Below are 16,019 nucleotides of genomic sequence, written 5' to 3' on the forward strand. Positions count from 1 at the left end.
GTTATAGTAGATTGTAGTTTATATAGTAACGATAGAAGTATTCTTTTTAGCTATAATATAGGAAAGTTCCCTCGCTTTGAATCTTTGTCTAGTGTTGAAATATTCATTTTTCTTATGAGCTTTTATCAAAGGACATTATACAAACACATCTCAAACTACATAATTAACATTACTAAGAAACGAGAAGAAGCCAAACAAATGTATTAGACTAGTTTTAGAACCCATGTTTTAGATTAGTCTTAGAAACTATGTGTACTGTTATCCCCATTTCCATCCCCTTATGTCACCCAAAAAAATTAACAAGTGTGTCACAAGTTACAAAACATTGCCCATCTTAAGTTATGTATGTCATCGTGGGAGGGGCTTATATTCAGAGCCTTTACTGGGGGGAATCCTCAGTAATAAGCCAGTAACAGTTTAAGCTGTTCATGTAGTGAGGTGTATAGTGGGCACATGTCAAATGACCATGCTTTACAAATGTCCAGATTTGTGCAGCTATAACCGTTATTTGTAGTCATTAACCAGTTGACAGAGCAAAATGGTGTAAAGACTTCACAGACTGCTGGAGTGGTTTCTTTTATTCTTTGGAGAGCGCTGATTTGCAATTTTCCCCTTTATGTTGGAAAAGGGTGTGGCAAAACTCCCATTCCCAGCATAGAAAATCTTAGCCCATGTTGAATAAAACAAATTTGTGCTCCCACAAAAAATAAATGAAACCGCTCCAAAAGTCTGCGAATCAGGCTAGTGCTAAGCTTAAGGTACTGAACGAAGACAATGAAACATAATGCAAGCACATACAATGTAAGCTGTACAATCTCAATTTAATAGTCATTTTTGGTGGTCCATATAGCATAAATTTTAAAACCGTGGCTACTTGACCTTACATTACAACTAAAGCACTTACTCGATGACCTCTGTAGTGTTAGAGTGAGCAACGATGTGAATACATTGGACTACAGGAAATCAAACATTGCGAGGCTAGTCGGGTGAACTACGAAGTCGCCTGTCGCTACTTTGATTTAATTACTCTGCCGAACATTTACAAGCTTCAAGCCTACGCATCACCATAACCCCACGTGAAAAATTATCATTTTTTTTACAGTGACGGTAACATTTCACACAGGAGCAGAGACAAAATTTGGGGCACTGGTTTTCTCGACAAACTACAATGCAAGCTGATGTTTCAGAGCACAAGCACAAGAAGTGATAGACATCAAGTGCCTATCATTGTATTTTTCCCTACAAATTGAGATCAACATTTAACCTATCAGAGGTACAATGTACTGTAAATTGACTACTTTATAAACTTTGCTATTACGCATACAGGTAGTTGTAGGGATTTGTACCACAAGCTCTGAAACGTGAGCTCACTGTGAACGTAACCGCAACAGGCCTCCCGACGAACATACGCTATCCTCTCTGCTTTACACCCGAAGAACCCACCAATCTTTTTTGTTTATTATACAGTGCGATCTCTTGAAGGATAAAATCTGGCTATTCACACATGTACACCACAGTCCCTGAGATCTCACCCTCCGTTCTGGAGTTCCTCGCATTCTTTCAGAAGACATGGGACTAGGAAAAAAAATCATTATTTATTATGACTATTGGCCGCACCTTGTGAATTTTAGAACTACTACAGATTGTCAAAAGCATTACTTTTGATTCATTTTCTATCAGAGATGCACACATAATTCTTGACAATAACAAAGGACATGTTATGACAAAACAAACAGGTATCTTTAAACAAACAAAAAAACATGTAACTACTACAGTTGGGCTGTATTGAGAGGAAATCATGACTTGTTTTTAAAACCATTTCAAGCAGACAGGATTTAGAAAATTGTTGAATAAATATTTCCAGAATCATTGGGATGCTTTTCCAATAAAATCAAACACTATATAAAAATTACGAAAAACATTTCTGAGCAAAACAGAACCTTCCCCATTTCAGTGAAACTACATATTCTAGGCTATTCCGAATCGCTTGATTCATTCGATGAATCCCTGATGCCGTCCTCTACTCTCTGGCGGTGGTTCATTGCTCTGTCAAATGCAATTGCGACCGACTTTCGGATGGAGGACTTTCTCCCCTCGTTCATCTTGGTATGGTCCAACTTGGAGTCCACTCCCAGAGGGTGAAGCTTTTCTCTGGGCAGCCATTGCCTGCAAAACAACAATTAAAAAAATTAACACTGCTCTTACATGACATGGTATTTGGCACAAAGATTGGTAAGTTTTTAAAACTTTTTTTTTGTTTGCACATATATGTGTTTTTTAGAGGACTGGACAGTTCATGTTGTTTCTGTCATATGTAGGGATAAAGCTGATATGCTGTTATTGTGCATTCATTTATTTTTGCAGAGACGTCTTCCTTCCGAGGGAGAAACTGATTAAAGTTTTTTTTATCAGCTGTGTTTTAAGTTTGCCTTTGAAACAATTCTGTGGCACAGTAGTTTTTCAAAACTCACAGCAGTACTACTCCTACAGTACTACCAGCGTTCCCGCCAGGCATACGTCTTTACGTCTTTGGACGCATTTTTTTCTGGAAAGACGCACTCGGCTCAGCTGAATGCGTCCATAAAAAAATATGAAAGAAAGGCTGACCTGTACCACCAGTGTACAAAATGTATCTGGAATCTTTTTAAAAATCTGTCTTTATACGAAGGAATCCTACCTTTACAATTTATACTTCAAATTCTTCACCTTCCGGTCATCCTAGTTGTCTGGGCATGGGGCGGAGCGCGGCACGCTTTACAACTAGCGGACCCATGTGCGACACACCCAGCCACGCGCCAGTCTGAGCTGTCCGTTGCGCAATGTAATTTTTTGTAGTCCGTGAAATACGTCTGACAGTCAGCATTCTTTAACACTCGAAGAAATCTTATGCAGATTTTATATTCTGATATTAACATGATACTTACTTGTCCTCAGTTTCACGTATTTGTTAAAGATTTGTGGGTAATACTAGTATTGAACAAGCAAACTGCTCTGCGCGAGTGCTGCACCGTGATCTCAACAAAAGTTCTCACACTGTGGGCAGTTGATTGGCAGTCGGTATCTTTGACAACAGGCCGCTAGCGCCAAGCAGTCTAGATTGGCCACCAGGTCCAAATCCAATCATCTTAATAACCAATCAGCGTTTGATAAATGTAATGTTGCACTCTGTTATTGGTCACCGGAAAAAAACAAAAGTTACCGAGTATTAGCGCACGTGACGTTGGTATGTAGCCGCCCGTGTCGTCTGGCAACTTGAGTTTCTTCCCTAGCTGCTAACAAAAAACGGTGCGCGGTAAATACGTGAAGAATCCAAAACTATACACTTTATTTCTTATTTAAAAAATTTCTTTTATTTCAAAAAGACAAAATTTGCGGCAGAAAAGGGGCCGCAATATTGTTGTCAAGCGTCGATCGAGTCGGCTGTGCACTCCGTGGCACATGTCACGGCACGGCCCCCTCCCCAGACGGACCGTCGATCGCAGCGCCGTCTTTCTGGCTACTGCTTCAAGGTTACACCGGCAATGATCACTGCCAAAGAGGCAGCAGATCGTCCTCCTCGAGTAATGTATAACGTTCTTGATCTATTTAAAAAGAAATCCAGCCAAAGATTTCACGCCGAAAACGGGGTTACCTGAGGTCGCAGGAACAAACGCACGCTCGTGGAAAATGACGGCAAGGCCTTGTAAAACCCCACCGATTCAAAAAATTTGACTAAAATCATCGGGCAAAATAGAAAAAGTGTGATGGCGCCATTATTTTATCGTCTCGGAAAAATTTTTGATGCGGGAGGGCGCAACATCGATCGCACGAGGTAACGTTAGACATTTTTTTTTTCAATGACGGAAAATAATTGGCAGAATTTTTTTCACGGGCTGACGGACAGGCTAGGCCGCTAGAGCCCTGTTTCGAAGCATCAAAAATCCAAAATTTTCATATAGATATGTCTGGACAAATAATACCCGGGCCAGATCACGGAAGGCTGATTCCCTGTGCTTACAGTTGTTTTTAATATAACGTATTTTGATGAAGAGGGTGGTCGTCGATAACTGAAAATGGGAGTAAAAGAGGCAACCGACATCCAATCTCAAGTGCATGATTATCCTCTCAAATTGCAGGAAATTGTGTTCTAGAGGGTTTGAAAATCCAAATTTTCCCGGGGGAGCATGCCCCCGGACCCCCCTAGAATGCGAGCGCCTGCGGCGCTCGTCTCGCGCCTCCGGCGCTCATTACGCCCCTCCCAAATATTTGGACGCATACTTTCAAAAACCTGGCGGGAACGCTGAGTACTACTGATACTGACAATCGCAGAACCAAAGCAGAGTCCTACCACGTGCGCTTGTTGTCGAAGAAGAGAACCAGGTAAAGCTCCTCGTTTTCCGGAACCTGCGGCCGCCCCTTAAGCACCTCCATGGGAGGAACCGGGATAGGAACCCCGTTGTGGAAGTAACCCGTCCTTGGCATCTTTGGGTTAATGATCTGAAAAACAAGATTGTTCGTAAAATATCTTGACACCTGGGTAACAAAATGCAGGTGCAAACAAGCTTTTAAAAAATCTTCAGGAAGGAACATCAAATATACTAGTGACTCTTGCAGTACTGTGCAACTATACTTTAAGGAAACAAAATTCTACTAGCACTACTACATGAGAAATGGGTTAGTTATTACATACCTACCAAGCTGGCGGAGCTTCTAGCATTGTGTGCAATTTTACCCCTACCTTCTACACCCCAGCGGGATGGCACAAGCATGTTACGGAACTGTACATTGGATACACACTACACAAGTCGAATTTCTAAGCAGTGCATATTCAATGGACAATGCCCTTTTATAAAGCTGCTAGTGGGAAAGTGGCAAGACCTTATCCATGCAATGCAGGTGCTGGGGTAATGCGCTGCTGGGGTGTCACTACCTACCAGTGGCTCTCATGTTTAACATTCATTTTTCGTTTCTGTTGTAATATAAAAGATATGACAGCAGTATTGAAAAGAATGCTTGACTTAAAAAATGTCTACAGCGGAAAAATTATAAAATGTGAAATATTTTGAATGTTTTAAAAGTCAAGCATCTTTCAAAGAATATATGTGTACATTAGTGTACCTTCATTCAACCAAATGGGGCTGCCAAATACGTTGAAATTTTCTTTTCACAACAGTACCAAACAAATCAAAACAGTATGCAATAGAGTTTTCATCTGAGAGCCACCAGTTCCAGGTCAGTGACCTTCCCCCCATTAAAGCTCCTCTCTCCTGCAAAGTTCAAGAAAGTTTCTTACATTATTGGCACTCACCAAAGCTGGGTAAGAGGGATACCCTCGACACTTGGCCCACACCAAGTCCAGCGGCTGAATGGGGACGTCCTCCGTGTCCGACTCATCCTCAAGGTTTGCTGAAGTTCGATTCAGCAACTTGGCTACAGAAAAAAGAAACGTTTTTGTTATCTAGTCCACGGATGTGTATCAGTAGTAGCTTCAATAAGCTGGTGCAGGGTTTGAACTGTGCATGATTCATTGTTGGTAATATGTGGAAAGATGAAGGCCCCTGAGACAGAAACAAGTTTGGATATGGTATCAAGCTTGGCTACAGTAACAAGAAACGTTTCTGTTATCTAGTCCCTGGATGTGTATCAGTAGTCTCCTCAACAAGCTGGTTCAGGGTTTGAACTGTACATGCACAGATTTCAATAATAGGTGAAAGTTGAAGGCCCCTGAGACATAAACAAGTGTGAATACAGTATCAAGCATGGTCTAGACAAGAACTGTTCACAAGTTAGGGACCTTCACCTTTGCCCTCCTGTATGCACAGTCCAAACCACATAGAGAGACACTCTGGTTTTCAAGAGAACCCAAGAATACAGGAGACAATGATTTAAACAAGCCTATGGCCGTGTGGCGCATTGGATACACCCGATCCCTTGATCTCAGAAGTTAAGCAACGTGCAGTCCGATCAGTCCTTGGATGGGAGACCACCCAAGGACGACCGGATGCTGTAGCCGGACCAAGAATTCCGCAAAATGATCTTTCGGAGGGGACCTAAATTGGGGGTCCCGTGTTTGAGGCATGCATTGGATACCTACTGGCTGCAAATACACCAGATAATTCAATTTAAAATTTACCCTTTCCCCTTCCAGGTCCCTTCTTGTTGGGATCAGCTATAACCTCCCCTTCCGTACCAGACGATTCCTCACTGCTCTCTTCCGTCCCTTCTTGAGTCCCAGTTTTGCTTTGTTTACTACTGCTGGTGTCGCTGGTTTCGCTGGTGGAGCTGGAATCCGACTCGGAGCTACTTCTCGGCCGGCTCGTGTCTGTTCTGTACACCGTGAAACTCTCCTTGTTGGTAGGTACCGCCGTCTCCGCGTCAAAAGTGTCCGTGGAGTTTACCCGCGGTCTTTTCCTCTGGCTGCCGCTGTCGTTACTGCTGCTGCTGGTGCTACGGGCGCGCTTGCGTAACGTGCTAAAGTCCGTGGCTTGGTTCTGGTCAGCGTTCAGCAAGGCACTACCCTCCTGTATACTAGCTAGTGCGTGTTCCCCGTTCTGCTGCTTCTTGTTTTTGGCTGGTCTTCCCGGGGGTCTGCCGGGCCCCCTTTTGTGCCCGGGAGACTTTGGGGACTTTGAGGGGGAGACAGAGTCCTGGAATGGCTTGGACTTGGCTTTCTTGTTGAAGAGTACGGAGGTTCGCCTGCCGACGCCGGGGGTGGACGGGGTGGTGGGAGTGCTGGGTGTGCTGCTCTCATTGGGTCGCTCGGGAGTAGCTACTGAGGAAAATACCAAGAAAGGGTTAGATGATGTTTGGTGCTTCCTTTCCTGGTTGAACAAGAAGCCTTCATGAAAACACAACCATTTCTTATGTCAACCCTTGGGTAAGGATTCTGTACTTCAATCAAGAAGAACAGCAAACATGTGGAGTAAATTTTCTCGAAAATCACTACAGTTTTCCACCATCACAGACATTCTACAGCTTTTCTCCCAAACGATCTGATGATGAATGTGAAAATGTTAATCTCCAAAAGCAAGCAGATCCTACAGTAGCATAAGATAGTATCAAAAGCTGCCAGCGAAGTGAATCCGGCCTAGGTGTGTGTTTGGCCACCAGAGTGGCTGATGACTCCCTTAGGCCAGCTGTACTCCTTAGTCAGCTTTGATACTATCTTTTACCAATGGTAAATCTGCCTGAAGATTATAAAAACCTCCTAATTTGCACACTAAGGACACAAGACGTACACTGACCTGGCTTTGGGTCAGTGGTAGCTCCTCCCTGCACCGATGGGCTGGTGGGGACGAGGGCCGCCTCGCTCTCACTGGACTTGGACCTGGACTTCTTTCTGCTCTTGGAGCGCCCCCTGGAGGTTTTGGTTGGTGATGCATTGTTGGAGTTGCCATTAGAAGTGCCAGCATCATCTGCAATGCAGGAAATGTTTGTTCAAACTTAAATCATAAACTCTTCAACCATAAGACTAGCTAGTTGAAGTCTAGGACACGAGGGAATAGCTCTATTCTTATTGAGATGAGAACTGGTGCGTTATGCCTGAAGCGGTTTACAAGTTGTGCAAAACAAACAAAAACATAGCCTACCTTTAGATTTTGAATCGGAGTTGCTCTTGTCCTCTTTATCCTTCTTTCTCTTTGGAGTCGAGGGTGGTTCAACCGGCACCTCTTCTTCACGGTGTTCTCGCTGTTGCGCCAGCTTTCTCCGGATCACGTTGATTTCTCGACGCAGCTGTTTGGCCCTTTTTGACCGAGCTCCTGAAGAAGACGAAAACCAAACATCCAGATTTTTCAGGTTATAGTAGTAACAAAATGCAATGAATGCAATCAATACTTTTCTCAATATATAGAGTACCACTATTGCAATATCTAAATGATATGACAGATCAAGGGAATAGTTGAAAACCGAGGCTCTAGCCATTGAAACGAAAACATAGTGTAGGGAACGAGGAGTCAGCATGCATGTAGAGACATATTCACAAACTAAGATAAACAAGGAAATGCACCATACATCACAAAATGAGAGATGCCATACCCACCACTTAACGTTTCTGCAAGGGTACGCATTCAAAGGAGGAAGGAAATGGTGATTTTCTTTAATGAAGTAAAAACATGCTCATATGGAATAAAAGGTTGAAAGGAATTCATAGTCCCATTTCAGTTGGAATGTTTTGTGTTGATTGAATGGGAGGGATAAAAACGGAAAGAATGAAAATCACCTCTGAAGATCAAGAAAAATCATCTCTACTTTTTCAAAACTGTCTCAATGTTTGAATCTAGGATTTCTTAACCTCAAGATACTGACTAAACCTTAAGACTCACAAGCTCAATCTTACTCACTCACTAGTCATCAAGAGATTGCCACTGACACTCAACCACTCACTTTCTTACTTACTCACTCACTCACTCACTAACTCTAACTTGCAGGGAATTTCCTGTTTGACCAATAACTTGAATAAGCTCCCAGATTTGCAGTCATGAGATCTCAATCTGAATTGGCCTTTGATGAAGATACTAGTGCGTAGTACAATTGTTTTGTAGATGTACCTCCATGCTTGATGGTAGTGGTCATGTCCAGTTTCTCCAGCAGTTCTTTCAGCTGGTCTTCCAAAGTCATGTCTGCTCTATTCTCTGGAATCAACAGGTTGTCCACTGCACAGAAAAAAGTACAAAAAACACAACACCATACAGTCAGACTCCTTATGCTGTGCAGATACATTAACTATGCACTATGCTTAACCCAAAGCCAAGAAACTTTGGACCTCACAGACCAAGGAAAAGTGCACAGGAAAGTACAGGACAAGACAAAGTAGACAGGAGTATTGACAACTGAGTCTCAGATCTTCAAATGCATGCACTTACTATATTCTTAGTTTTCTTAGTGAACTTATTGAACAATATTTGTGTCTTTTGGGCCACAAAATAAAAGAAGATCACGAGTATAAAGAGTCCTGTGTTACCATACTGACACCTGGCTAGACTAAGAGACCATCTCAAATCTCATGATCATTCATCTAACTTATTCTAAGCATGGATAAACCAAAGCTAGGTAAAAAATCTTTCTGCCCTTTAATCTTCCATTGAGAGTGGAAGCAAGTATTGTAGATTTATTAATTCTAGTGGTAGGTTTTTTCATAAAGACAAAAATGAGGTTTTCCCTGTTTTGAAATTCGTGGTCGAAACATTTATACGGAACTCAAAGGGATACACATTTATGCAGTGTGTTTTGAATTTGCAAACGTAAGAAACCTGTACAGTATTTCCTAAAAATGTATAGTGTGTATACTAATGGCTGTATGTATTCGTATGTTGCCCACTACAGATATACTACATCAAAAAGCAGTCCCACTAAAAACCCCCACATTCATACCTCCTCCCATGATAAGCCCAGAAACTTGGTGCAATTCCAATACATGTTCGGCAGCTGTCGTCCTGTTCTTCTTCTTCTTTCTGTTGCTGCCTTTAGGAGGGGCTATCAGAGAGTAGCAGTGGGCGTTAAACACACAGGTGGAACATTGAGACAGGGAGGAGGAAAAGAGGCAACATCACAAGCATGGGTCGGCACATTGAAGGAGAAGGAAGAAAGAACAGCAACCTGTTAACACAAATAGTAGAGAGTCTATCTATAAGCCTCAAAGCACTTGTTGACAATACAGGCGCTGTTATTGCAGAACTGTCACTACACAGGCTGTTAGCAGTGAGCAAAGCATACAAGATAAAACTGTGCAGCGAGTGGATGGTCCGAAGCCCTACCTCCTTAACCTGCAGTTGGTGAACATCTTTCTTTCCCTCTCTGACACACACTCTCTTCTCGGACTCTTTATTGCATTCTATTCTGTTAGATTATAGCTATCAATTCACATTAATCAGCAGCCATACTAATGAACTCTACATTCTTTAGCTACACCTCTCTATCTGCATAAGCATGAGTTTCTGAGATGGTCTCTGCCAGCCACAAGTAACACAGCCAGCAAAACTAGAAACAACACACTCCAATATACAATACTGATGCTGCAGAATTTTTCATGGTGCTATTTGCATCATATTTAGGGGAACGTAAAACATTGTTTCTTCTTAGGTTCTCTTTTTCTCTCACAAGACCTAATATCATCAAAACAAGAAATGACTTGTTTTTAACTTCTTAGCATTTCTTTTCATCTTTTCCTTATCTGGTCTGAAAAAGCAAAAGCACAGAAGCCACTTTGATGCATGCAGTGATGTCTGCCAGTTGTAGACAATTCTTACCATCCTCTAGCCTGAGCGTGGTCGCCTCCTCTACCTTTGGTGCCTCGGATGTGTGCATACCAGAGTCAGCATCGTAACCCGCTCGCTCTGCCAGTCGCCTTGCTTGTCTGATGATCGCACCTCCCTGCACAACAAACAAATTGTTACAGTGTTTTACATTTTCTCTGAGGCTTCCATTTCAATAAACCCCAGGATGCATGGGATACCTTGGGGTATATAGATTTCTGTAAATTCATGTACTTATGTGGCACACGTAGCACTGCAGCAGCTGGTTATATTAGACTGAACGATGCAACATACCTTACCCTTTGCAGAAGTTTGTATGAAGCTATCTATGTTATTTTCTTAAGAATTGTTTAAAGCTATACTGACCTGGTCTCTCATTCTGAGGGCTGCCCGGTAGAAGATGGTGTCCTTGGCATTGTACGTCATGCAGTTTTTGATGATGAGCTCGAAGTCCCTCTCAAAGTCGTCCAAGGTGCGGTACTGGTGCCCTTCGACCTTTGTCCTCATGGTGGCAAAGTCCATTGGCTCCTTAATGTACTCCAGATAGTCGGGAACCTGCAGAAGTGGACAGGGTTAGGTGCTGGTATAAACTGCATTGTCAGTTTGTTTATTTCACATTTCTTTATTTCTTTATTTGAATTTACCACATGCAAAAACAAGTGGAAGGGAGGACAAAACAGGTGTATCAACACCTTTACAAGTTGTCCTCCCAAATACCAGGTAATCGTACTCTGTTAGGCATAAAAGATACCAGTTTTGTACACTGAGTAAAAGCTAAGTATTACAAGACACAACGTTTGATCTTCTCACACCAAAATTGACCCCTACTCTTTCTGGTAAGTCTGGCAGGATCTTAACATGCTCGAGGTGCAACTCTTCTCAAACGTGGGCACTCCGGCTCTATGTCCTAGCCATTAGGATGAGCCTAACTGAAGGTAGGTACTCATTGTTGGCTGAATCAAGTGAAAAATTGGAGAAGTGTCATCATATCTCACCTCGTCAAGTGGAACTGGCTCGCTGAAGATCTTCCCAGCATCCTTCTCCTCCAGCTGTTCGAGGGTGCGGCGCAGAAGGAAGAGGAACGGCGTGAGCCTCATCTCCATGGCCAGCTGACTCACTTTCACCTGGTAGGTTTGAACAAGATTAGACTTCTGCAAAGTTAGAACTAAGCATGTGTAACTAAACATAATATCAGATTTAGGTATAGGTCCAGATTCATTTTCGGGGTACTGGACTGGTACTGGGTACTGGAACACATTCCTAGCTGCTTGTATGATACAACATAACTTCCTTAAGTTCTGCATTTTTTTGTAGGATGAAAATGTGATATGCTTTATAAGCCAATGACTTCAAATACAGTGCTATCTATTGAGCCTTACCTGCTCCCGTTTAAGTTTCTCTCGCTTGCGAATGAGCTCCACCAATAGCCTGGCCCGTTCCAAGTCGTGCCTGAGACGTTGCCAGTATTGGAGCTGCTCCTTCAGGGCGCGGTGTTTCTCACTCTCCTCCTTCTGCAAATTGTGAGGAAACAGTGTTAACAATGGCACGATTTTCTTAGGATTCTTATAGGCAAATACATTAGCTTGTACTATTGACTGCCAGAATAGTAGCACTTGATAATTCTTTAAACAATAAGATTAAGTGGAAGGTAAATTATGACCCTTTTTTATAGCTTTTTCAAAATCTGATAGTGCAATGCCGTCTAGTCATGGCTCACATTTCTCAGGTAAACCCTACTTCCTTGATGAGTGTGTTGGGTTATCTTACTTGCAGAGGTTTGATGCTTCAGGCTAACACCTGAAGATTCCTCATACTCTAGGCTACCGGCTTTACGTCACCATGCAAAATGACAATGCAATCCCTGACAACATGACCCAGCTGGGGTCAAAACTCGGACCAAACCCCCCACATGGATCCACAGAATTTCATCCATGTGGCCAAGGAACGTTGCACTACCGCTTGAGCCAGGTTGACACGTTGGATGCAGTAATGTAAGCATTTGTTTTCTGCAGCAGGTAAGCTTTCTTAGGAAGCAAGAGTTTACACATGTGTGAAACAGTATAAGCTATGGATGTGAGTTAACAATCAGATACAGATTGGTTGATTGTTTGATTGACATACCCATTCCTTGTTCCTCTGTGATTGGTGATGGGCCTGAAGCCTCCTCAGCAGCGGTACCCCATTCCTAGACTGTCGCTTCAGCATCCAGTAACTGTGCAGCCGCTGGAAGAACTTCTGCTTCTGTTGCAGCGACACTCTCGACACAATCTTGGAAACCCTGATGGCGGAAACACCCAGAGCAAAAACATTGTAATCAAAACGGTCAACAACAACAGCTTGAAGGTCAAGACAATAGACTCATCAACACACTGTAAACAAAAACAGAGGTGAACAAAAGGCCCTTACCTGACAGTAGGGAGAGAAGACGAACTGGAAAATGATAAGCAGGCCAATGAGAATCAAGAAAGGGAGAAGCCAACGTTGATAGAATTAGCAATGGCAAAGACACCTACTCAAGACTAGCCATGGCAAATGAACAAGGTTCGCATATTGATCAAGCCGCAAAGAATTACATTCACAATGTTATCAAGATTTCCAAAGAGCAGCCAAAAATCCAATGGGGTGTTGTAAATTACATGTGGGGTTACAATGTTCAGATTTCATTTACTTTCAGAAAAACATAACTGTGATATTGATCACCAACAGTGGCCACACCCCGACTCAGCAGTGACAAATCAGAAAGCAGAATGGATCACACAAGCCTCCGCCAAAGCAATATGTTCCACTACCTGTGGTGGTCTTCCGAGAAAACACTACATGTAGTACCAATTATTTATCTTTTATCATTAAAATTGAAAGACACTTCCAAACATTTTGATTCATATGTTCTGAACTGTATTACCACCACATCTTTAAATAAAGCTATAGCAATGACACTTCAAAATCTAATGCAGTAGTGGCAGTCAATATATAATTCTTTCACCTGAAAATCAACCAAGTGGCTTTATTTTGATTGCCTTCATCAAAAGACTGTATACTTGGGCAGACTACTCCAAAAGAAAGGGGTACCGTAGTCTGTAGGTATGGTTTCAGACAACCAGAACAGTCAAATTTTTAACATATGAACAATGCAACTTGACATAGATTTTTAAAAGAATCTTTATGTTTTGGTTGGAGATGATCGCATACAATAATTTTGCCATTGGCTTTAGCAAAGTCTCAAAAAAGAACGACAGAATAGACATAGGACAGACACAGATTGTCAGGACAGAGAGCAACATCTGTAATATCTATCACATAAAAAGATAAAGATAAGAAATATTAACTTACTTGTTAGATGGTATGTAGGGCACGGACACCACCGGCATAGCCGACCTCTTCTCTGCAAGCATCTTCCGAGCTTTCCTCATCTTTTGCCTGGACTTCTCCTCCTTGAACTTCTTGGCTTTCTTTGCCGACATCCCCTTTGGGACATCTTCGTCTTCCTCGCTCATCATATGCCTCGTGCGGTCCCATCCCTGCGGCGTGTGAACGTCACAATATGCAGTCTTGCGTACGCTAATGGACGTTCCATTCACGCCCGTCTCCCGTACAGGTTCCATTTTCATGTAGAGTCCCGCGTGCTGCGCACAGGTGACATGGAATGCTGTGTAACAGTTCGCCTTGTGGCACTGGATGCACGCACCGACACCCCGCTGTTTGCAGATATAACAAGTCAGTTTCCACCGAGCAGTAGGAATGTGGTCTATACTGTCTATTGGCTCCAGGAATACCGTATTTGCGAAACAGACCTCCGGAATCCACAACGCACAGACCACGTGGGCCCACCGTGCGTCGTCTGTCTGTTTGAAAGCACCACCTTTGTTGGGACACAACACGCAGTCTACCGCTCGCGACGGAGACTGCAAGCATCGTCTACATAGCCACTGTCCCTCGGGAATGTAGGGAACACCATAGCATTCTTGGTGAACCGCGAGATTACACATGTCACAGAATAGTATTACATTGCTGTTCTGACACTCGCCATCTTGGCATATACTGCACACTGCGTCCTCGTCAATGTACGAACTAGGATCGCCCTTCCCAGAACTCTGGCTTTCAAAGTACGATTCTTTTTCTAGCCGGTCCATCAATGTCTCGAAAACCTCTTGCGAAACGGCCGGCATGTTGTCACCTTTCCGTTTGTCATTCACCATCTCTAGCCAGGCGTAGTCTTCTTCGTCCATGTCATATTCAACCTCCTCGTCAAGTTCTTCCACAGATTTCTCAATGAAACGGAAGTATGCCTTCGGACGCGCAGGAACATCCGGGGGTTCTACATAGTCATCGAGTTGCTTGAAAGAAGGTTCTGGCAACTTTCCTACGTTCACTTGCACCCCCGTCACATCCTTCTTCAGTTTGTCCTCCTTTTTGTTGTTCTTGATGGGGGTCTTGCTCTTGTTGTCGACATTTGGTTCTATTTCCTTGTTCTCTACTTCCTCCTCTATTTCGTCTTCTGTCACAATTTCAAGGCATTCTGTAATGTCGATACGATGAGTCCGACCGTCCAAGTCGACCTCCACCAGCCTCTGCGCCTGCTCGTATGTCAACGTCTCTCTTTGAGGCGAGCGAATGTCTACCGGCGACGGGGATCGCCGCCCCGACCGGTGGTGTCTGCTTTTCCGAGATCCCTTCCTCATTGGGGTGCTGGGGTTGCTTTCTGGGTTGCTGTGATCAAAGTTCAGTAAGTGATACTCAATCCCAGAGAAGCTCTTATACACTCTGCGGCATGTAGGGCACTCGTAAGGAGGCTTACACGCCCGTGCGTTGTCCAGGAAAACCCTTACATCGAAGTCATACCCCAACATTGTCATCACCTAGCACTGCACAGAAATGAGTGGAGAAGCACTGATTCGAGTGATTGGTGACAGTAGTGAAAAATCAGAGTTCCAAAGCAAGCTCCTCAGGTTGTTAGAGAAGAAAGCGATAGTGTGAGAACCATACCCCTTTGGATCAGTTTGAATTTAGCGCCATTCTACTCTAGAGGTTACGGGGTCAGCGCGTGATGTCACATTATCCAGATAATTTCCCGGGTGTGTTTGAATAAGTTACCGCTCTTACTCGCATAACGACTCCTAACGCTCCTATTGGGCGAAAAATCAGCAAAAAAATGCGGGCAGAAATTATAGACAGCACCACACTCTAATGTACCTGGAGAAATGACCCTTGTTGTGTTGAGGCTTGGCGACCGCGGTGGTTAGCCGGTAGGCAGCACGTCCCCCATCTTCAACGAAGGAAACCAACATGAATAAAAATGAGTCCAATATGGCGACTAGAAGTCTCAAATTTGCTGCGGAGAATTCCCAACCTTTTCCCCACAGCAATCACACAAACATGTCTCTAATCGCTACGCCACAAACGTGAAACAATGCGGAGGGCTTCTCCTGGTACTTACTGACACGTCTGAGTGGAAAACCTGACTGGAAATAAGAGAGAATCGTCCGAAATGTCGCGGTAGTCGGGTAGTAGTCCAGACAACAACCGTCCCCGGCCCTGTCGAACAATGGCGTTCCCTTCACACAAAGCCGTCCTAGAAACAACCCGGGTGTCGGCGCGGGCTCTTTCCTAGCCGGTGTCGAACTAGACTGTCCATCGATGGCCCCTAAAACATACGGTGATGTGTCAGGGTTAACTAGCCCTGGAAAATCCGAGTTGATTCGACGGTTTTTGGCCCCAAATTTACAACAGATATTCGCACGAGTACATTCCCCTTGCCGGAAACGTTCGGGCTGACCCAACACTAAGATT

At 43.5% G+C, this 16,019-nt stretch overlaps 1 protein-coding gene across 18 annotated transcripts; it reads right to left on the bottom strand.

The window, feature by feature from the left end:
• Nucleotides 1–802: 802 nt before the first annotated feature.
• LOC118415922 (peregrin-like) lies at nt 803–15,941 on the bottom strand. 18 transcript variants are annotated; one of them, XM_035820875.1, is made up of 17 exons: nt 15,667–15,941; nt 15,423–15,495; nt 13,563–14,939; nt 12,639–12,662; nt 12,354–12,510; nt 11,612–11,743; nt 11,228–11,380; nt 10,599–10,787; nt 10,227–10,350; nt 9,352–9,453; nt 8,529–8,633; nt 7,569–7,739; nt 7,224–7,394; nt 6,113–6,751; nt 5,273–5,409; nt 4,328–4,476; nt 803–2,166 (listed from the first exon to the last, which is right to left on the bottom strand). In XM_035820875.1, the coding sequence occupies exons 3-17, from the start codon at nt 14,909–14,911 to the stop codon at nt 1,974–1,976; spliced, it is 3,795 nt and encodes a 1,264-aa protein (XP_035676768.1). In that variant the 5' UTR covers nt 14,912–14,939; nt 15,423–15,495; nt 15,667–15,941; the 3' UTR covers nt 803–1,973. The 18 variants fall into 18 exon arrangements, with proteins under 18 accessions (XP_035676768.1, XP_035676754.1, XP_035676763.1 ...); XM_035820861.1 differs by having other exon boundaries at nt 13,563–15,094; XM_035820870.1 differs by having other exon boundaries at nt 5,288–5,409; nt 6,170–6,751; nt 13,563–15,495.
• Nucleotides 15,942–16,019: the final 78 nt, after the last annotated feature.

This window comes from Branchiostoma floridae, chromosome 5 (genome assembly GCF_000003815.2).
Source record: "Branchiostoma floridae strain S238N-H82 chromosome 5, Bfl_VNyyK, whole genome shotgun sequence".
Lineage (NCBI taxonomy): Eukaryota > Metazoa > Chordata > Leptocardii > Amphioxiformes > Branchiostomatidae > Branchiostoma > Branchiostoma floridae.

What these genes read in the sequence shown, in the direction of transcription:
- LOC118415922 (XM_035820861.1), bottom strand. Translation starts at nt 15,085, where the DNA reads ATGACAATGTTGGGGTATGACTTCGATGTAAGGGTTTTCCTGGACAAC. An exon ending in CACTACCATCAAGCATGGAG is followed by an intron (nt 7,740 to 8,528) that starts GTACATCTACAA and finishes CGTCTTCTTCAG; the next exon opens with GAGCTCGGTCAAAAAGGGCC. An exon ending in TACCACTGACCCAAAGCCAG is followed by an intron (nt 6,752 to 7,223) that starts GTCAGTGTACGT and finishes TATTTTCCTCAG; the next exon opens with TAGCTACTCCCGAGCGACCC.